The following is a 21,934-nucleotide window of genomic DNA, read 5'->3' on the forward strand; positions in this document are numbered from 1 at the left end:
CGATTCACGAACACGATATCGCATTGTTCTCGATAAAATCTTTGGATGAGCATTCTGTCAGCATATCATCGATAAGTCATTTATTTTATAACACACCCTGCTACACACGGGGACTCCCCCTACAAGGAGAACGGTCCAACATCGTTGGTTTCTGCAATTAGCGGCTGTCAGAACCACACCCATGATGGCTTTGATAAAAACTCATTAGAAAATATATAGAGCGTCTCGTAGGCGAAGTAAAAATGACATGGTCCGCGAATACCTGCAAAGACTGGCAAATGGCCTTTGCATTGATAAATTTAGATTACCTCACAGGTAAAAGCGACCAAAATTGTCCCATTTGCCTTTACGCAGGATCAATTCAGAGTCAAAGGCTTGAACTAGATGATCCCACGAAGGTGGTAAAACGGAATCGCGCTCTTGTTGAGTTTATTCATCATATAGAAACAACGTTTACTACTGTACAGAACGCCTGTTGTTATTTACGCCTATGTGGATATGATCAGGTATTCCATCAAAGCTGAGTTTACAAGCCTGGTTGTTATTGACGTTGACTCTGGTGAGCTTGTGATTCTTTATAATCAAACTTGAAAGTTGCAATCATATAACATTGACACTCAGTTTGTTTCGTAGCTACGAGACAATGTCGCGAACAACCTGGTTTAAAATCAGTGAACTCGGGGAAATCAGAGACGCAGTTGTGCCCCTTGCATTGATCAAAGACTATGTCAATGCTGCCAATACAGAGATGAAACAATACTTAAATGTCAAGATCACGTAGGTACCACCACCACGCGCAGTAATTTCAGCCAGGCAGAGGAAGAACCTAACTCGATAACTGTAGCAAATGTCCGACTTGGCTCAGTTCTCTTGGTCCGTATCATATTTAATTTTATGGTAAGCAGTCCAGATCATATTTTATTATCATAAGCAGAAATAATGGGTGGTGGGGTAAAATAGCGATGCTAATAATGATCAACAGAATCGTAATTTGCTAACACCAATGGTACCTGTTAGCAAAAGCAGCATTTGTGTTGGTGGAGATTTTGTCTTTTACATTTACAATATCAAGATCATTATTTGTTTGCGGTGACATTTATCTGTAATGAATGAGCAGTTAACTAGGATGGTACATAACCCGTTTTGGTGATTGTATTTAATATTATATTGATAATTATGTATTCTGACTGCGGTGATGAGATTGCAAAATTTCCGAGGATATGGAAGGTATGAAATGGGTGAACAGTGATGCCAACAACGATAACAGTTTCGTTCTTGTTATCGACGGATATCAGCTTGAAAATGATACCATTAAAATACCCTCGTACAAGCTCAAATGTTATCTTGGCACGCTCAAATAGAAATCATCAGTTGGGACCACCCTGATGTACCAATACCAATTCAAAGCCAGCTTGAAATGATGACAATGACACGTACAAATAATAAATCGCTAACTTATTTATTTTCATAATGATACTTTTGTTAATACGTTTGGTAAAGAGGTGAATCCAGGGCCCAATCCCTAGTATCTCTACACGCGTCTGGTATAATGAAAGATCTTCGGAAAGAGAATCCATTCGCACGACCAAACACTTCCAACAAAATAATAGCAAGTAAAGAAACAAAACCAGAAGGAAAAATTTATTTAAATAGTAGCCTCATTAGTAGGAACAAAACATAATAATCAAATCTTTTAATTTCTCTTAGTCGTTATATATAATCGATGCATGCTACGCTGTAGATCACCGACAACTGTCTAAGATTTGATTCCTTATTTTTTAAAGTGCTATTTGCATTTGTGGATAATTATCTAAGACAACTGAGAGAAAAGTAATATGAAATCAATATATTAGTTGTTTGATTGTACTCTTTACATTTGTTTTGTCGTTGTGTATAGAATGCTTGTAAGTATCAATACAATACGGAATATTAAAATGAAAAGATGCATATACAGCGTCTTTACAAAATCTTTACTTAAGACAATTTCAACAGAAATATAGATGCAAAGAGATGTGAAAGGTCGGGGTGGGGTATTTGCTTTTCATATGTTCTTCATGTGAAACCGGCATTGCACTGGGAAAGAACATGTATGTCATTAAAACTTTGGCCAGGTTGAAACTAGCTTACTCTGGGTGAAAAATTGCGATACGAGGAGAAAACAGTGATGGATTGATAATATTGGAATAGAATATTCTGTTCCATTGGAACACTTTTTATTGGTATGTGTTACGAACATAAGTCACAAAATAGCGACTGGATACAACTGACTACACAAGCTGCAAAAATATGTTGTGTTATTATATGTAAGGTTAAAATTATTGAACAGAAATATTTTAATTTATTCTAATCTTATTCGTGAGTCGAGTTGGGTATCTATGAAACCACGAGACTTCTTCTTTTACCTTGCAACGGTTCAACATCTTTTTATTTCAAATTAAAAACGCTGAAACTATTATTTAAATTACTGAGACACCCCACATTCCTTCATATAAATGAGGCATCTTATTTTTACTTTTCAATAAACATACTGATGATGATGATATTAACGACGATGATGATGACGACAATTATTATTATTATTATTATTATTATTATTATTTCAGTTCTGTCAAACGAGCATGGGCATACCAGTTGGAAAAAGAACTAATATGGTTGTATGTAGCGAGTGTTGCGATAGCGATTTTTGCAACGTTGGATTGTGTGTGGCAGGTAAATATGAATGTCACGTTGATAGATATCAATGAAGATCAATTGGATGAAGCTATGACGATATAATGAAGTGCTTATAAAAAGAGGATGAAGAAAAAAATGAAGATGATGATTAGAACAAAAATACCAATTTCTCAAGGGAATTTCCTTCAAAGAATTCACATAAATTCGTAGATATTAATCTTTACATTCAATATGCTAATAATTTTATTTATTTTCTTAGTTATAACAATGCCTTTGGATAATCCTAAATTTCGCGTGTCCGCCTTATATATTATCCAATAATAACTGTAAAAATATTAGTAAATAAAATTGTGTATAAATATATGCAAGCGTGCATACATACATACATACATACATACACTATCCTTAAGAATAATCTTGACACTATATTAAACTTTACGTGCACGATTTCTTCAAAGCAAAGTGAACAACTGTTTCGGTGTAGTTCATCTTCAGAATAATACTTCTTTAATGATCCAGTTTCAGAAAATGCAGCAAATGTCGTAATCAAAACATTTAGAACAGGTGTTCTATAGTACATGCAATTTTAAAACATTACCAGTGTTTTCCTTCCGTAAAGTCTTATTTTAAATTCTGGATGAAGCTGGATATGGTACCTTACTGTTCCCATCTCTACTGCCAAGATGATAAATGTATACCAAACCTAGAATTAATGGGACGTGACGGCTCCGGCGGCCTAGTGGTTAAAACGCCCGCCTCGGAAGCGTGAGGTCGTGGGTTCGAACCACGGCCAGTCATGCCAAAGACTTACAAAAATGGTACTAACATCGCTAAGCGCTCAGCATTAAGAGTTAGTGTTAGGACTGGTCGGCCTGGTGTGGATAATGTAACTGGGTGGGACATAATGCTACATGTCTGCGGCATGATGCCCCAGTGCTAGACATCACTATAAACTGCCACACTGCAGACATCGTAGCGATATGACTGAAAAAGTGTTAAAGCTACGTTAAAAATCATAATCACACACATACATGAATGGGGTGTTTGGGAGAGTTTCTTCATTGACATATGGTATGAGAATTCAGTTGGCAGTTTTGGGCCCCTCTACGATTCAGGAAGCTTTTAATACCCAATGACAGAGACATGCTTTGTCTCTGAAATCCTTGTGCCAGTACCGTGTGAACTACATCTACAGGAAACCTACAAATACGACTATGGAAAGTATAGTTTTCACCATAAGTGTCTCGTCAGCTTGGAACTTATCTCGTCCAATTTTGGCTTCATTGTATATGACGTTCCACTATTCAATCTTACCACATGATTATCTCCGCCTCCTCAACGAAGCAGTTCCAGTTTTCGTACTAATTTTGGCTGACCATTTGAAATCAACCAGCATGTATATTAGTCCTAGCTAAAACCAGTTAGACATCCCATAATGCCGAAACCATACAAGTAGTCTCAAAAACCACGAATCAGCAATCCCATAATGCCTTAACCTTACAAGTAGTTCTCTGCCTCATCTAATTAGCAATCAAATAATCCATAAACTTTGCAAGTGGTCTCAGTCACAACCAATCAGCAATCCCATAATGCATAAACTTTATAAGGGGTCTCATCCTAAACCAATCAGTAATCCCATAATGCCTAAATCTTACAAGTGGTCTCAGTCACAACCAACCAGCAATCCCACAATGGTACTGAATATAACAAATTTATAAGATTATATGTACTTTACGTTCCTGGAGGATGAAACGGCCAGTGTGGGGTTGCGATAACATCGTAAAATCTATTGTGAAGTGCGGCCATTGTAATCTTAAATTCATGTATTAGCAATAAATGACTTGTAGACAACAGTTTTGGACTAATCTTGCTGACCATAAAGTGTTGATTCTTATGATGTGTGTGCAATTACTCAGTTTTAATCTTGGGTTTAAAAAAAGTCACTAATCAATCACGGTATACCCTAAACCTTAGGCAATCAATTATGGAACGGCACACACACACGCACACACACACAGAGAGAGAGAGAGAGAGAGAGAGAGGGAGAGAGAGAGAGAGAGAGAGAGAGAAGCTATATTTTACTAGCAGTTTCAAAACATCTTGAAAAAGACAGCAAGGCGTTGTTGGACCAACGATGGAAGTACTATTTGCAGGGAAAGTCCTTGTTGTAAGGACAGGGGGAACTTTGGTAGGTTTAGGTATCTGTGCTATCTGACTTACTTTATTTTTGGTGTAAACAGATAATTTTCTTTATGTCGAAATGAGTAGAGCGACAATTTCATGAAATTAGTCAGTTCCTTGTCATTTCGTTTTTTGCAAGTCCCAAAAGGTGAAATAATTTGAAATTTAAACCTATTTAATTTTCTTTGAAAACATCCCTCAGCGTTCCAAAGAAACAATGAATATACATGAATTCTCCAAGTAAATGAAGCATATGCTCTTTCCTAATTGCACAGAAATCTCGCATCGAATGACCAAAAGGATTTACATTTATATAAGAATTGTGTTTGGTCAAGAATACTGACAAACACATGCATTGGTTATTTTGTTCGTTGATACTCAGAGAAGAGTAACATGTGAGCATAATGGCCAACGTTTATAATGAAACCATACCACTCATCAAAATACCGCCCATCAACAACTTTCATGACTCTAGGTAGAACATACGCGATAAAACCTCGGAAGGGTGTGGTACTAACAGAGTTGTATATTATTGTCCACTCTAAAGATTTCTTGCATATACAATTAAAATAGAAAATTTAACAGAAGTCAGTGACGCATGAAATATAGGTAGCACTGACCTACGTTTGTAATGAGTGTGTAGTATTCATTAAATAATGCATCATTTCACCCCGTTTCATGAACTCTAAAAGTGTGTATATAAAATGTAAAACGGGCGGCGGGGGGGAACAATAAGATAAATACGTGGTCTTGAGCTAAAAGTAAAATAAACACAACCCGGTCAGTAAAATGTGAAATGCCTGTATAAGTTTTGCGCAACTAAGGACATTTACACATACAATTATGTACATTAATAACTTAAACATCGACTGTGCTTTAGAAAAAAAATAGAATAAAAAAACAAATTTGAATCCAGTTTAGTGAAGTGTGAAATATAGGTCACAAGGACTTACTTTGTGACAAAGGTGTAGTACTGGTTAAAAGCAAGATCAACTGAGATTTATGTTGCAAGGAATAAAGGTATTCTATTTACTACACAGCTAAGTTATCATAAGATAAATGCGAAATAAATAAAAAGGTTACACGTTGGTCACAGGGATAACCTTTAGCTGTTATGATGTTATACCAAGAGATGTGTACTGGCATGTAGTCTGATTTATCTAGAATGAACAATGTTGAGAAATCAACACAAAACCCATATTTTAATTGAAGTCATTGAAGCATTAAAAATGGACCACAGTCAACTACTTTAGTAACAAGTGTGATGTGCTCATCAAGATGCATCCATTCACTAATTATTCTGTATCCAGCTATAACAGCATCTATACATATGCAACAAAATACTGAACTTAACCTCTGAATGACGAACGTACTAACTAATGTACACGTATGTGGGAAGTCCCTCCCATTTTCCGCCTGGAGTTGTTTTCATGAAACTCACGCTAAACTTCCTTACGACTTCGGAAAAAAAATATTTATTCAAATCACTTCAAGTGTCTTAGACCTTGTACTGAATTTAAGACGAATCACGCGGAAAATCGCTATAAGACAGTGCGAAATTCAAATATGATTAAATTAGAGAACTAAAAACAATATGAAAAGAATTAAATCGCTCAAACGCACTTATTCTGATAAGAACACATTATATTATCTGTTTTTAAATAACCTACACAGATATGATAATTTGCAATATATATATATATATATATATATATATATATATATATATATATATATATATATATATATATATATAATGCATACTGTGTGTTTAATTTGTGCATGATAATATATACTAAGCGTCTACTTAATTAGTGGCATTTATTTTGTAAACGACATGATACACATCTAATATTTGTATATTATTGTAGGTTATGTATGAAGACAATTAATAGTAATAATCAGGTTTGTTTCAGTTTGAATTCTAGATATAGAATTGTTTTTGACATTAGAAGGTTCAAGAAAATTTTTTTTTATTTACAGCTTGTAGTTATTTTCCATTAAGAAGGCGGAGTAATTTCAGAAAATGGTAATTGTGATGTAGGTCAAGTGGAATGGTATATAAAGATGTTTGCTACGGAAATTACTCATTCCGTATTTTAACATCTCTCTTAATGGAATCAATTTAAAATGTGTTCATTTGAGATGATTTTTTAAATTTATTTAAATCCTTCTTTGGAATTCCAAAATGCTCATTGATTCAGGACTAAATCACTATTTTTGGATTATTGTGAATTCAGTCAAGGGCATTTTTGGTTATTTCAAATGCCCTTTGCTCTTTTCTTCGTCATATAGAAATAACTGTCCTATTGTGAGAGAGTCTCTGTTCAGTGAGTTTTCCCAAGTACTCATCTAATTTCTCTTCTTTCCTCCTTCCTTTATCATCCTCCTATACTATGTGCCTCTTGTGTACACACTGGAAGTCTCCACGGCTTCCTTCTTATTCTCTCGGTGTCGTCACTTCGTACACCCTGAAATATCTCAGCAACGACTCTCACGGCACCCTTTTGCAGAATTATATATATGTATATAAATACATATGCACATAAATGTAACTCTGTATAATGTCGCATTGTGCTCAATCTACATTCTGATATTTGTTCAATACCTGTCATAATTCAATTATTTAATAAATTCAACAAAACGATCCGATTAAATAGTCTAATAAATGCAACTATACGTGAGGATTCAATATTCTAATATACAAAAAGACGACTTGGTTATGTGGTATATATTATTAGCAATCAAACGATTATGCTTTCTTGTCAAGGTGCTCCAAGAGGGCTACGATGTTTGATCTGTCCCAAATTCAGTATGCACGCTGGCCATTGCGACCATATTGAACAGTGTAGTGAAGATGCTGTAGGTATATAAGCCTCATTCCCATATATATATATATATATATATATATATATATATATATATATATATATATATATATCACAATATCTACCTGCATGCAATGCAATATTACCTAAATACAATACAATATTACCTACATACAAAACAACATTACCTACCTACACACACACACGCACTCACATACATACATATATACATGCGAATATTTGGTGTTGTTCTAAAATAAAAAATACTATGAATAATGTTATGTTTCAGTGTTCGATTGACCCCTCCGGTGGCTTAGTGGTTAGAACGTCCGCCTCGGAAGCGGTAGGTCGTGGTTTCGAACCCCGGCCGAGTAATACCAAATACTTACAAAAACGGTACTAACAGCTGCCTCTCTAGGCGCTCAGCATTAAGAGGTTAGTGTTACGACTGGTCAGCCTGGTGTCATGATAGTGTGACTGGGTGTGACATCATGCTACATACATGTCTGCGTCATAATGCCCCAGTACTAGAAACTTGCCACACTGTAGAGATATGACGAAAAAATTTTTAAAGATACGTTAAAAACCCTAATCACACACACACGCGCGCACTCAGGGTTCGATTAAAATGACATACCACTAAATCTTTGTATCCCTGTTAAATCAGCTTTCTATATGTTACATATGTATTTTCTGTCACGAATGATACTTTTTCAAATTCGAATTTAATTGTTTTAGAGTGTACATTTTTGGGAGATAAGACATGGGAATAATAACATAGAAATTACGACATTTAAGAGGACCGTTTTCTATCCTATTATGTTATTCTTTAACAATTGTCACACTAAACCATGCTTTTCCCACAGATGTGTTACGCTCAAAAATTCCTGGATCCAGTTGATCTTGAGCCACGGTATGAAACTGGCTGTCTTGGAAAAATTGTAAGTAAAAATGTATACAATCGTTATGTAGTTCTCTCTATATGTATGTATGTATGTATGTATGTATGTATGTATGTATGTATGTATGTATGTATGTATGCATGCATGCATGCATGCATGCATGTATGTATGTATGCATGCATGCATGCATGTATATGTGTATGTATGTATGTATGTATGTATGTATGTATGTATGTATGTATGTATGTATGTGTTACAACCCCGCTACTGTATCATAAATAATACTGATCCACTACGGTATTATAAATAATTCTGCAGAAGGTGTGCATTAAAATTTAATGACTGACGAGCCCTCAGTCAGCAGTGCCGACTCTCTAAATATATATAACAACTCAAGGTTGAACAAATAACAATTTTATCAAAATAAAATGCAAAAAGTTCAAGGACATAAATCTTCAGCTCAATATATTATAATACAATAATGGCCGGGTTGACCAAATGCCCTATACACTTTACTTCGTCATATAGAAATAACTGTCCTATTGTGAGAGAGTCTCTGTTCAGTGAGTTTTCCCAAGTACTCATCTAATTTCTCTTCTTTCCTCCTTCCTTTATCTTCGTCCTTCTATACTATTTGCCTCTTGTGTACACACTGGAAGCCTCCACGGCTTCCTTCTTATTCTCTCGGTGTCGTCTCTTTGTACACCCTGGAATATCTCAGCAACGACTCTCACGGCACCCTGGGACCTTCCTGAAGAAATATAAGGGACGTACACCTTTATCTCCCTACTCTACTCTTTGAAATTATCCACTCTCTCACGGTCCTTCCATCAGACTAATGGGCGAACAATTTTACCAGGCCCTATGTACATATAAATTTCCACTTATCGGATTCATGCCTTGCGCTCTACGCACGAATAGCATTACTCGATGAATTTTTGTAACATATACTGTATCTACCCATCGTTATTATGTAATCATTCCTATTGCAGAATTATATATATATATATATATATATATATATATATATATATATATATATATATATATATATATATATATATATATATATATATATATATATATATATATATATACATATGCACATAAATGCAACTCTGTCTAATGTCGCATAGTGCACAATCTACATTCTGATATATGTTCAGTACCTGTCATAATTCAATTATTTAATAAATTCAACAATAGGATGCGATTAAATAGTCTAATAAATGCAACTCTAAGTGAGGATTCAGTATTCTAATAGATTCAACTATCTATTCAAATCAAACACAAAGACTCGGCCAAGATACCGTCTTACTGTTGAGAAGCTTGTTTACCCAGTTCAATTCGCTTCTTTTTACGAGTTAAGTCTCGGAGTGGCTTTTAGCTAAAATCCCCTCCTCAACATAAGCTTCCTGCTTCACTAGACAATACGTATCTCTCCCCGAGAATTAGCAACTCACTGACGGGTCTTTGCGCGGTTACGACTAAGAGTGAAGCATTTTCCCGCCTAAAGTATTAGCCCCTCCCAGCGGAAGATCTAGCTTCTCTCATCCCTTATTAGTCGACACGCCTACCGTTAGTAGTATAAGGAGGCTGTTTAGGGACAATGGAACTTACCTTTAAAAACAGGGTCTCGGCACTATAGGGACAATGGGAATATAACATGGGGAATACAGGTCCGGTACTCTAGGGACAATGGGAATTTAACATGGGTAGGCCTGTCTAGGGACAATGGGAATTTAACATTGGTGGTCCTGTCTAGGGACAATGGGAATTTAACATGGTGGGTCTGTCAAGGGACAATATGAAAAATACATTACACCAGAGATGATACAGAGAGAACACAGACAAGAGACAAGAGACAAATACTGATACAACATTTTTAAAAAAATTGGAGGCATGAAAATCATTACTTTTCGAGGCCAATGAGGGGCCCTGAAAAGGGCCTTTGGTTTTATGTTAACATTATAACGTTAACATAGAAGGTGTCGTACAGGTCTTCTTCTTTTCCTCAAACGCTGTCTGACTTCTGGTCCGTAAATCAGAACTCTCTTTAAACAACATTTTCTCTCCACATAAATTCTTCTTTTTCAAACGCTTGTATCCGTCATCCTGACAATAGTCCACGATGATCTAACATACATGTGTAAGTCCGTACGGAACAGCATTGAAGATACGAGACTAGAGGATTCTACGTCGGTCCACATTTTGTGACGAGAACAGGTGAAGGAATGCAGCGAGCAGCGGTTATTCATAGGGGAAGGGAAGATCGAAACGGATTGATTTTGTTGAACAATCCAAACACGCGTTACAAAATTCAGTCACCACACGGATTCAGTCGTCCAATCCGAAGAGAGCAGTCTGTGACGTCACATTCCCTATATAGAAGCGCTAGCGACTAAGCGCAGTCAATCCATGCGATACCGTTTTCAAACATGACGGAAATTAAGAAGATGATGAATCGGTGTGCACCGGTTGTGGAGACGAAAAGCGATGAAATAATAGGGACTACCCAAGTCAACTGAGATCTACTTCCCATTTTAATTGGGATTTTGTCGATTTTCTTTCGCAAGAATTTGTTCCGGAACCAGTACCTTCGCCACCTTCTCCTTCCTTACTACACGTGGAGAATTTTAAACAGAGACATAAAGAAGAACTGGAGAAATTTTTTACAGCAACAAAAGGAAGCAGAACAAGCTTTTCTCCTTCAGCAACAACAGCAAGAAGAAGAGGTAAGAAGGAATCAACAGGAAGAAGAAGCAGCTAAGAAACAAGAGTGTGAAAGTCAAACGGTACTGTTAGACATTTTAGCAGAGTTTAGGAGTCTGAAACAAATGTATCAGACTTCTTTATTACGACCGAAGAGAAAAAGACCTTCTCGAGTTAAACAACCCAACCCTGTGACTACACCTACCATACCACCCTTAGTGATTTCTACCAAATCATCATTGATAGGACGCAGTCCAGAAGTAGGCCTTGGCCGTGTCAAAGGCGTAAGGCAGTTAAAGTTGATTGCTTCCTAAGTTTGTTGTTTAAACCAACAAATACCCAAAAGGCCCTTTTCAGGGCCACCCATTTCTCTCGAAAAGATATAGTATTTCAATTGCCAACATCAATTAAAACTCAAAAAGCCCTTTTTACCCCTATTGTATGTGTGAATGTATGAGTGCATGAGTGTAGGTTCTTATTCTAAAAATCAAAACCAAGAGACACTTACGTTTCCAGGTTTTACAATTCAATCCATCACAACACAACACTTTAAAACGTTCATAAGCTTGTTCTGTATTTGTCTTCACTCTCTCTGTTTTTTCAATTTCTTCACTTTCACAGTTTTTTCCTCCACTTCTTCCTCACTTTCTCCCCTTCTTCTTTTATTCTCCAGTATCTCTTTCTGCACGTGTCTGGGTTCTTCCTTGGGGAGGGTACCTATTTTTCCTCTCCAGAATCCCTCTCTTCTTCTTGCTCTTGTTCTTTCTTAGGGCATTCTGAAGACCAGTGTCCTTTTTCTTGATAATGATAACAGGTATCTTGACTTTTGTCTCTTCTAGCCCCAGTTTTGCTTTTTTGGCGGTCTGGACACTCTGAAGACGTAATACCCTTTCTTCTTACAAATATAGCAAGTATCTTGACTTTTATCTCGAAAGGAGGGGGAGTAGGCCGTCGGCTTGTCTGAATAAAATTTTCTGATGACCACTCGCAAAGCTCTGATCAAAAGTTCGATCTGTGTAGGCTCTTCCATCATTCTGCTCGGTTTGAGAGTGAAATGAATAGTGGAAGGCAAGACACACCCCTTTATATATACGTTGGTTTGCCATGGATATAAAAGATCCCATGGTGTTTAAACATTAGTCATTTTACCTTTTGCTATCAAGATGAAACGATCGCATCAACTTGTGCGGAAAGGAGAAGAACGTAAGAGGCAAAAACGTCATGTATCGACTCGTACAATAGCTGAAATCTTGGCACAAATTCATGCAAGTGATTTTGAAGATAACATGAGTGAACCAGAATCCAGACCAAGCCAAAGTTCACCACCCTTAGTAAACCCTGAAATTTTCTATCACATTTCAGAGACGAAAAAGCGCTCCTCTAGAAAATTTAGAACTATGGCGTACAGTTACACGGTGAAGTTTGGATTTCAAGTCCAAGGTACCGTTGGAGAAAGCAAGGGGCTTCATCACCGAGATGTGCGATTCTTTGTTAACCACACTAAAACACCAATGTAAGGCCAAAGAAGACGATCATTTGATACTCTCCAACAATCATGATAGCTTAAAATCCCTTGCCAGGATCGAGTTTAGCAGTCCCTCAGAATTGACACATTCCAAAGCCATCGACAAGATTCAACACGTGCAACAATCCAATGACCAGTTTCACATCACCGACGGAAAAGCGACACTATCCATGACCCACGTGTCTCTTCACATTATCGTCCGGGTCAGCAACACCCTAACATCGAAGGAGACCGTTTAGGAACCTGGACAGACGAGCACCCCGACGACAAGACTCTAAGTTTTGCTAGTGGTGGTCCTAAACATTACGACTATGAATACAGGGACAAACAAGGATAAGTGCACGTTGAGTGTAAAGTGAAAGGATTGACTCTCAATTATCGCAGCAGTCGAGTAGTGAACTTTTGGGTATTGGAAGACGCCTTGCAATCTGGAGAGGATGGAAATTTTAAAGTGACCACCAATCAACCGAACAAGATTGTACGTTTCCCCACTCATCAAATCGTCAGTCGACCCTTGGAAAAAGTCTATCAAATTGTGTACCAGAAGCGAGTTCGTCTTCCCAACCAATTCACTTTCCGTGTGGACATGTCGGTATAAAAAATTGGTTGCAAGAGGATAGCCACCAACAAGAAGAATGACTTCGCCACAGCAAGAATTGAGTGAGAAACCCAATGAGAACTCAAGTTCAAACCCTACAATTTTCCGGTCTTCTTGCCTGACTATTGTGATTGTGCCCAACGATTGGAAAGGTTTTAAAATTAGCCCACGGTTTGGGAAGGACTACCTATTTCGAATGTTTTAGCTGGAACAGGATTTGTCTACTTGGGACCTGAGACTGGATTGGGATACGAAGTACAGTGTTTCAGTTACGAAAGGATCTCTGTATCTATACAGATTCAGCTATTCTGGAACATACTCGATGGTCTCCGCACTATCCTTACCTTTCTATGTCCTTTCCACCCATTACACAACGATACATTTATGACTGTACCTTATAGAAGGTAGTACCGTTGTCCAGGAAGAAAAAAGGAAGACTTCCAAAACTAGACATAAAAAAGGAAGGATGTACAAGCTTGAGACTTCATTGCGACTAGTATTTAAAAGAGACAACCAAGACCAAGCCAACAAGACGAATCCTTTAAAAGAGACATCATTCAAGTTCGGGGATTCTACAAAACTTTTACTTCCCCATATCGTAAATAGTTGTGGATGGATAAGACCCAAGCATTGCAACGGAAAATGTCCAGAAGTAAACTGTAAGTCTCCATGCGTTTACCATTGTAATTGCGTAGCTGATTACGATCCTGAGCCTTGCGATGAGAGCGATGATGTACGCTGTAACCTCAGTGATGCAGTAAAGTATCATGGGAACTTTGTTCTCACTACTACTACTACTACCACTACACCTATCATGGAAAAAGATGCTGTGCGTGTCAAACCTGACGGATGCGAAAGCGATGCCACTCGTCATCGTGGACACTTTACTGATTTTGATGGTGTATGTCAACTTTCATGTCTACCAGCCTACGGATATTATCCAGCCCGGAGCAAACTGCTGTCGATGTCACCCTACCCTCATGGAATAACCTGTGAAAGACGAATATTCGTTCCCTGTGCGTTTGCCTGAATACAGCGACTTTGAAAATCGTCTTCAATCGTTCAAATCGAAATGGCCTAAGACCGACCCCTGAAGAATTAACCAGAGCCGGACTTTTATACTTGGGCGAAGGAGATAAAGTCGAGTGCTTCAGTTGCGATGTGTCACTTCACAAGTGGGAGCAACAAGATTCAGCCTACCTGGAACATGCTCAATGGTCTCCGAATTGTCACTACCTACCTTTAGTGGGACCGAGTCATTGAAGTGGCCTACCATGTCGTTTAAGAAAAAAGATTGGCTAGGAGTCAAACGTTGAACACCACCGAGACCTGTATTTAAATCCCATTTAATAAATGATATTGAATCATTACCAAAAGAACTGCAAGAGAAGATCTGCAAGGAAGTTTGGCAGGGACTTGCCAGAGCGAAATCTCAATGGGTGACTGTATAACTTTTGTGTCGAGAAATTCACAAGAGGAAAGTGAAAAAAGTCAACAAATGTGTTAGATTTCTCTGGATCAAGTGTTCGTTCATCCTATTATTTTACTTTAGACTGTTTACAGTAGAAGATTTCAGTAGCATTCTTGGGCGTTACCCTGTATGGGAGTGGCCAGAAATTATTCACTATGTTCGTTTCTTTTCACTCTGTTCGTGACTGTTATCATCATGGATAGTTTACAAGAGAATATTTGTGGCTTACCTATGGAGTTGAGAGAACGCATTTACCGAGAACTGGTCAAAATACAAGTGAAACGTAAAGAACAATCGCATCCGTTACATCACCGGAGTTTAAACCACTGGTACCTGAATGCTATAAGAGGACTGATTCATTTGAAAATGTTCCAGTGGTCAGATATTGTTCAGCTGGACAAGGACAGTAAGACTTTGGTGTCTACTCGTCCTACTACTTACATGTTGACCATACTACAACTAGAACCAGAGGAAGGGTTAGTGGATTACCAAATTTTTTTATGTGATCGAATCTTGTCTCTAGAGCAAAATTCTCTGCGATGTGTAGTGTGTCAACTAGAGACTAAACTATTTGGTTTAGCTACTGGAGTACACTCAGATTGGTACAGAAAATACACTTATTACCTCCGACAAAAGATGGTTTTAGTATGACCTCATCATGTATACTTTACAAGAGAACATTCGCGGCTTACATGTGGAGCTGAGAGAACGCATTTACAGAGAACTGCTCAAAATTCAAGTGAAACGTAAAGAAAAATTGCATCCGTTATGTCACCGGTGTTTTAACCACTGGTACTTGAATGTTATAAGAGGACCGATTCGTGTAAAAGTATTGCAGTGGTCAGACCTTGTTCAACACTTCGAGGACGAGAAGGATCGGTATGTGAATGATTTTCGTTACTTCGAGATACACCTACTGCAACGAAATGAGGAAGAAGAGTTGAAGGATTACAAAAATCCATTACGCAACATAAACTTAGTGAAAGGGAAGGTTCGGAACAAAGTGTAATGGTTCAGTCAGTGACTGAACCATTTAGATTCGCTAGAGGGTATAAAAACAGGTTGCCATGCCACGGCTTTAATCGCAAGTGATTCGACAGATTCCGTGGAAGGAACTCAATGACATTATTCAAACCTTGGATGATTACCAACACTTAGTACGACAACTGTATCCATTGCATTTGGGTGGACGTGTGGTGTCTTAGTGACTTGTTTTCTGGGCTTTCGTTTACCAGCTGATTCCTTGTGGACACTTTATGAACAGTACTTAATAACCAATCAAGCATGAAATTGGTACCTTTAAATGGCCACGAGAGACTCATTATGCTCAAAGCTGTGCGTTTTCATCTGGATACCTCTCGACCTTTACGGGAAATAAAGATTCGACAACGTTTGAGTACGGAATAAGTGTATGACGATGTTTCACATTGTTCCTAGACATCTTGGTTACCCAAAACATGTTGTACATAAACTTGTTTCTATTCTACTTTGAACGTATAGATGTGCAATTTATCGTCGTACTTTACCCTTTGGCTCTTATGTATTTTAGTCTTTCGTGCTTATTTTTAAAACATCAATAAACGTGTCCTGAAAAAGTATAAACACTCTTGTCTTGTCTGTTTTCGTGTCACAAGTGACATTCCATGCACTACTGCTACCTCTGCTGTCTCTGCTCCCTCTTTTGAAACCTGGAGGGAGAAGTACTCTAGGAGGTGTCATCCTTCGCTCCCTTTTAAAATGGGATCCTAATGTTCCCAAATTTCTCCCCAAGATAAAAGCTACTCCCAAAAAAGCCAAACGAAGCCCCAAGAAAAAAAAAGAACAACGGTGTCAAGACCAGGTCACAAACCCAGAAAAAGAAAAGCCCACATAAAAAGAAACAGAGAAGTCCCCAGAAAAAGAAAAGCCCCTAGAAAACAGCTTCTACACGCAAGAGAGGCACTTTGGCTAGGACGCAACCTTACATTCGCAAGCCACGACTTGCAATGACGGTGAATGCGTCTCCGGTAGCCTCAGGTTCATCGACTTCTCCATGAAAGCCGATGACTCCAAGAACTTCTCCTCCAATGGTGACACCCTCCTCCTCTTTAGGTGCAGTGGCAGCTGCTCACAAAGTACCTGCTCCCAAAATCAATGTCCATGAGAGATCGGGCATGTTACAAAGTTTACTGGATTTGTCCAAGGAAGAACTGGCTGGATTTAGTCCGTTGCGAACGGCTTCGCGATGCGTGATGCCTGTCATCAAGTTGACACGACGTAAAGACAATCAGTGGCGACGCGTTCCAGTATAAAAAAGGCCTGAGACAAAGCATGGATATCAATGTTTTTGTAGAAAGATGTTAGCCCCCAGAAAACATCCCTTTTCTAAACCCAAATAAAAGAAAAGGAAAGGACTGCCTCCTCGTTTTTTCAAAGCATGGGGACATGTCTGTCCCGTGCAAAGCTTCTCCACCCATGAAAAAACAACTCATTCAAACGGCCTCCAAAGATGTCATCGATACCGTGTGCGAATGTTGTTTGAACGTCTTGAAAGGCACGATCCCTTTGTCAAAACACCAGAAACAATGCTTAGGCAAACATCGTCACGTTCTTCGCCAAATGGTTCAAAAGAAAATCCACATTCGTCAAAAGAAGATGTTGGTCCAATGTGGAGGAATTTTGCCTCTCTTGTTAGGACCTTTGCTGAAAGGAGTCTTGGGAACCATGTTGGGAGGACTTGTGGGAGCAAGAGAAAAATGCCCTCTGGAGTCCCAAGATCTCAGACGTGACCCTTGACACCGAATGGAAGGACGAAAACTAGCTTTAGTGCCTTACAAACGATGGATGGAATACCATCGTTGGCACGAACAGAGGACCCAGCATTTAACTCCCAATCCCCATTTGAGCGAGATTTTCCACTTACAACACGAACTGCAGTCATTTATAGATCGCCACGATTTGTCCGAAACAGAAAAATCGCAAAAGTACGGTCAACTCTTGCAACAACTGCAACTCTTTCACCAGAAAGCTTTAGACGAAACAGCTCTACCCACTCTGAAAGATGTTTAGACCTTGATGTAAAGTCCACCATCACCACTACTACCCCAAGTGACCAAGACAGAAACAGGTGAAGAATAATATCTTACTCTGCCAGATAAATTATAACAACACCACCAGAAAAAGTTGGCAAGTTAACAACACCACCTACATCCAGAATTGGATGGATTAAAAAGATGATGACCAGTCCTTCTTCATCAGAAGAGAAAAAGAAGGTGAAGACAGAAGTGAAAGGAAAACCGATTACCCCTGTTCAGACATCCTCCACCTCGACACATATCGCTCGCCGAACACGCAAAGCATTACAAGCCAAGAAAATACCACACAAAAAAAGAGTAGCATCAGCGAAGAGTGGGTGACTTATTAACAAACAAAAAAAAAATGTAGAAGGTGTTAGCCAGCATTTACTACGATCCATCCCATCCTGCAGATTACGGAGGAGTTCAGAGATTTTGTATCGTGCTGCCAAAACGCAACTGAAAAGTCTCCGTTTACCTTGTCGAAGAATAGAAACCGAGTGAGTTTTTGGACTAAATGAATAAGACAAACACAGTGTGAGAAAGATTACAATTTATGAAATGAATTAATAAAGAAAAATATATGATGTAAAAATACAATGATTCTATAACGCTCTCAACATACGATTGACCCTTTCACTCTACACAACATTCAAACATTGAAAATAAACAAAAAATATGAAATCAATATGAAGTACAGATCCAAGAAACGCATCAAACAGTATTCTACACTACAAGAGAGATTCACAGAATCTCACATATGAACTCCGATTAAGATTCAAAATAATCTTATGAACAGAACTAAGATTCAAGATAATCTTATGAACACAACTAAGATTCAAAATAATCTTATGAACATAAAAAAGCAATTAAAACAATAATTGAACCAAACGTATGCTTCTAGACCCCTTGTACAGTCGAACGATTCCTTGGGTTGACGTACACTCTTATCGGCCGCTCGCACCCTTTATGGATCCACAACATGAACAGTCATGCGTATACACGTACAGACAGCATACATCACCCTTTTGAATTTGCTACGTCTACGTCCGCGGCACAGACATACGTACATGCACACATACGTATCGACAGCACGCAGCCTTAAATACTATAGAGACTCCAGACAGCTCTAAACAAATTTATACAGCTCCAGACATCTCTAGTAAACTCTAGTCAGCTCTAGTCATAGTCACAGTCACACCCACAGTAACAGTCACAATCAGCTGCAATAAAACCAAACTGGTCATAATACTAGTTTCTGTAAAATCTCTAGATATATGCTAATACATTAATCTCTAATAGTGACTTGTAATTCAAAGTTCAAATCTGCGTTGTAATAAATGCATTATTACACGATAAGACATTACAAACCGAATAAGCTTCGCATATGAACTAAATGTAAATTTAACACTTACCCTTAAGGCTGGAGAACAATGGAGAGCGTACACTCTTTGACGTATTCCAAAACGACTAGTGTCGGTTTAGAAATCGATCTTACTTAAATCCATAGGAGAGCGAGCGCAAAAGTCAGGGTAAAATACCCGGGCATATCATGTTATTAATGTCCCTTCGTTGCAAGTAATTTCTGGTGAGGTACATGTTAATACAGTCGCTTACCTGGAAAAACACGAATTCACCCTAGATAATGTTGTACGCATGTATATTTTTTTCCCTAATTATGTGACATACCTCAAATGCAACGATGGTTACAAAAACAAGCTACCTACACTTGGCACAATGCCATTCGACGCATGTTTTCCAGACGTCGCACCCAATTGGAAGGCATAGATTATCAATGGGAAGCCGATTTAGCAGATGTCTCTCATTTGGCCATCTATAATCGCGACTATAAATATTTGTTTTGTGTCACCGGTGTCTTTTCCAAGTTTGCCTGGGTCGTGCCATTGACTTTATATCCTGCAGCGAGTTAGTGCAAGCCCTGCAACGGGTGTTGAAACAAAGCTGTGGTCACTCTCTTCGATGGCAAACTGACAAAGGCACCAAATTTCTGATGCAAGCTTTCCAAAAAGAATTAAAGAAACGTGACATTCATTGTTTTACCACCGAGAATCCTGAAACCAAGGCCAGCATCATGGAACGTTTTCAACGCACTTTTAAAGATCGCATGTGGAAATAATTTACGCATCACCACACTCTCAAGTAGATCGACATCTTACCGCACTTGGTGCAAGCGTACAACCAATCTTACCATCGAACCATTGGACGTGCCCCCCCCCCCCAAATGGTGACTCCCGACAACGAAGTGCTGGTTTCTGATTTCCTGTTTGGTACGTCCCCAACAGTGGCTGTCCCCAAGAAAGTTGAAGTGTTGACCGTATGAGATTGGGTGCGCATTGGCAAAACCAAAGGCACTTTTGACAAAGGTTACTTACCTAACTGGACGACCGAATTGTTTCGTGTCACTTGATGAGTGTATGGTCGTCATCCTGCCGTCTATAAAGTGGAAGACATGAACGGAGATGTGTTAAAAGGAACGTTTTACTTGCCTGCGTTACAACGTGTCACCAAAAGAGAAGACGACGTGTACGACATAGAAAGCATTCTCGAACACAGAACCCTTAAAGTGGGCAAATGACGTGTCAAAGAAGTCAAAGTGCGTTGGAAAGGATATCCTCCCAGTTTTTTTTCTTGGATCGACGCTTTGTAAGTCATCGACTATAAAAGGAAGTGACCATCATGCCTTCTCACACAGACTCAGCTACTGCTACCACTTCAGCGACCACTCCTTCACCCAGTTCTTCTCTGCAAGATTTACAGAAACAACCCTTGTGGGTGTGGTGTGGAGAAGGTGTGCCTAAAGCACAACTCGTCTTTTTATGCCAGATCTTTGCGGTGTATTGTGTCATCTGTGGAGCCATTGCCAATTTGAGTTTTCAACAAGATATGGATCAGGTCTCACCCCATGATGATACCTAAGTGTGAGGTGAAACCTGAGGCGAGGACGCCTCCACAGGTAGCAACAGCACCAGCACGAAAGCCACAGCCACAATAACGACAGCAAACACGAGTACCACAACCTGTAGCAGTACCACGAGTGTGGCACAGAAGGAAAACTTCAGAACCCCACAAACGGAAAATTGGGATTCTGGAGCCAATCATCCCTCCTTTGCGATCCCAGCCACATCTATCAATTGGGATCACGATTGGAGTCGTCAATGTTTCTGCGGCGCTAGACCTGGGAGATGTCATCATTAACCAGGTGCATCTAAAGTTACAAACAACAGCCCTTTTCAGGGCTAACCAAAATGCTAGAAAAGAAACACTATTCAGTTTGCCAATTGTGTGAATGTGGAGTAATGTGATTATAAACATTTACTCCTTTAATAATGTGGTTATGTGTGTGTGTGTGTGTTTGTATGAGCTCAGGTACGTTTGTGTGGATAGTAGAGTGTGTGGAGTTTCAACCTTCCCTTATTTGTGAATGGTATGTTTGTGTTTTGTTTGTTTGTTGTTTTTTTTTTTTTGCTTCTTCACGTGTGTGGATATTATATTTGGGTTTGATTTTGCTCCTTCGCGTGTGTGGATAGTATATTCTGGTTATGCTTTTGTTGATTGACGTGTGTGGATAGTAGAATATGATTATGTGTTTAGCTTCTTCGCGTGTGTGGATAGTATATTATGGATGATTTTTTGCTTCTTCCCGTGTGTGGATAGTAGATTATGATTATGTTTATTCTTCTTCGCGTGTGCGGATATTAGATGTTGTTATGTTTTTTTTTCTGCTCCCCGTATGTGTATAGTAGAATATGATTATGTTTATGCTTCTTCGCGTGTGTGGATAGTATATTATGGTTGACTTTTTGCTGCTTCCCGTGTGTGGATAGTAGATTATGATTATGTTTATGCTTCTTCGCGTGTGTGGATAGTAGATTTGATTATGTTTATGCTTCTTCGCGTGTGTGGATAGTAGATTTTGGGTTTGATTTTGCTTTTTCGCGTGTGTGGATAGTATATAATGTGGTTAATTTTA

The 21,934-nt window shown here is 38.6% G+C and overlaps 1 protein-coding gene across 1 annotated transcript in view; it reads left to right on the forward strand.

Annotated features, from left to right (window-relative positions):
* The window catches only part of LOC149793821 (uncharacterized), a 98,544-nt gene that overhangs the window by 21,037 nt on the left and 55,573 nt on the right, over nucleotides 1–21,934 (forward strand). Inside the window, exons 5-7 of the mRNA XM_089966470.1 lie at nucleotides 2,604–2,709; nucleotides 7,625–7,716; nucleotides 8,549–8,623. Coding sequence (XP_089822596.1) covers nucleotides 2,604–2,709; nucleotides 7,625–7,716; nucleotides 8,549–8,623 — 273 coding nt within the window. The remainder of the gene's footprint in view (nucleotides 1–2,603; nucleotides 2,710–7,624; nucleotides 7,717–8,548; nucleotides 8,624–21,934) is intronic.

Source organism: Sinohyriopsis cumingii, chromosome 8 (assembly GCF_028554795.1).
Source record: "Sinohyriopsis cumingii isolate HCF-2022 chromosome 8, ASM2855479v2, whole genome shotgun sequence".
In the NCBI taxonomy this organism is placed as follows: Eukaryota; Metazoa; Mollusca; class Bivalvia; order Unionida; family Unionidae; genus Sinohyriopsis; species Sinohyriopsis cumingii.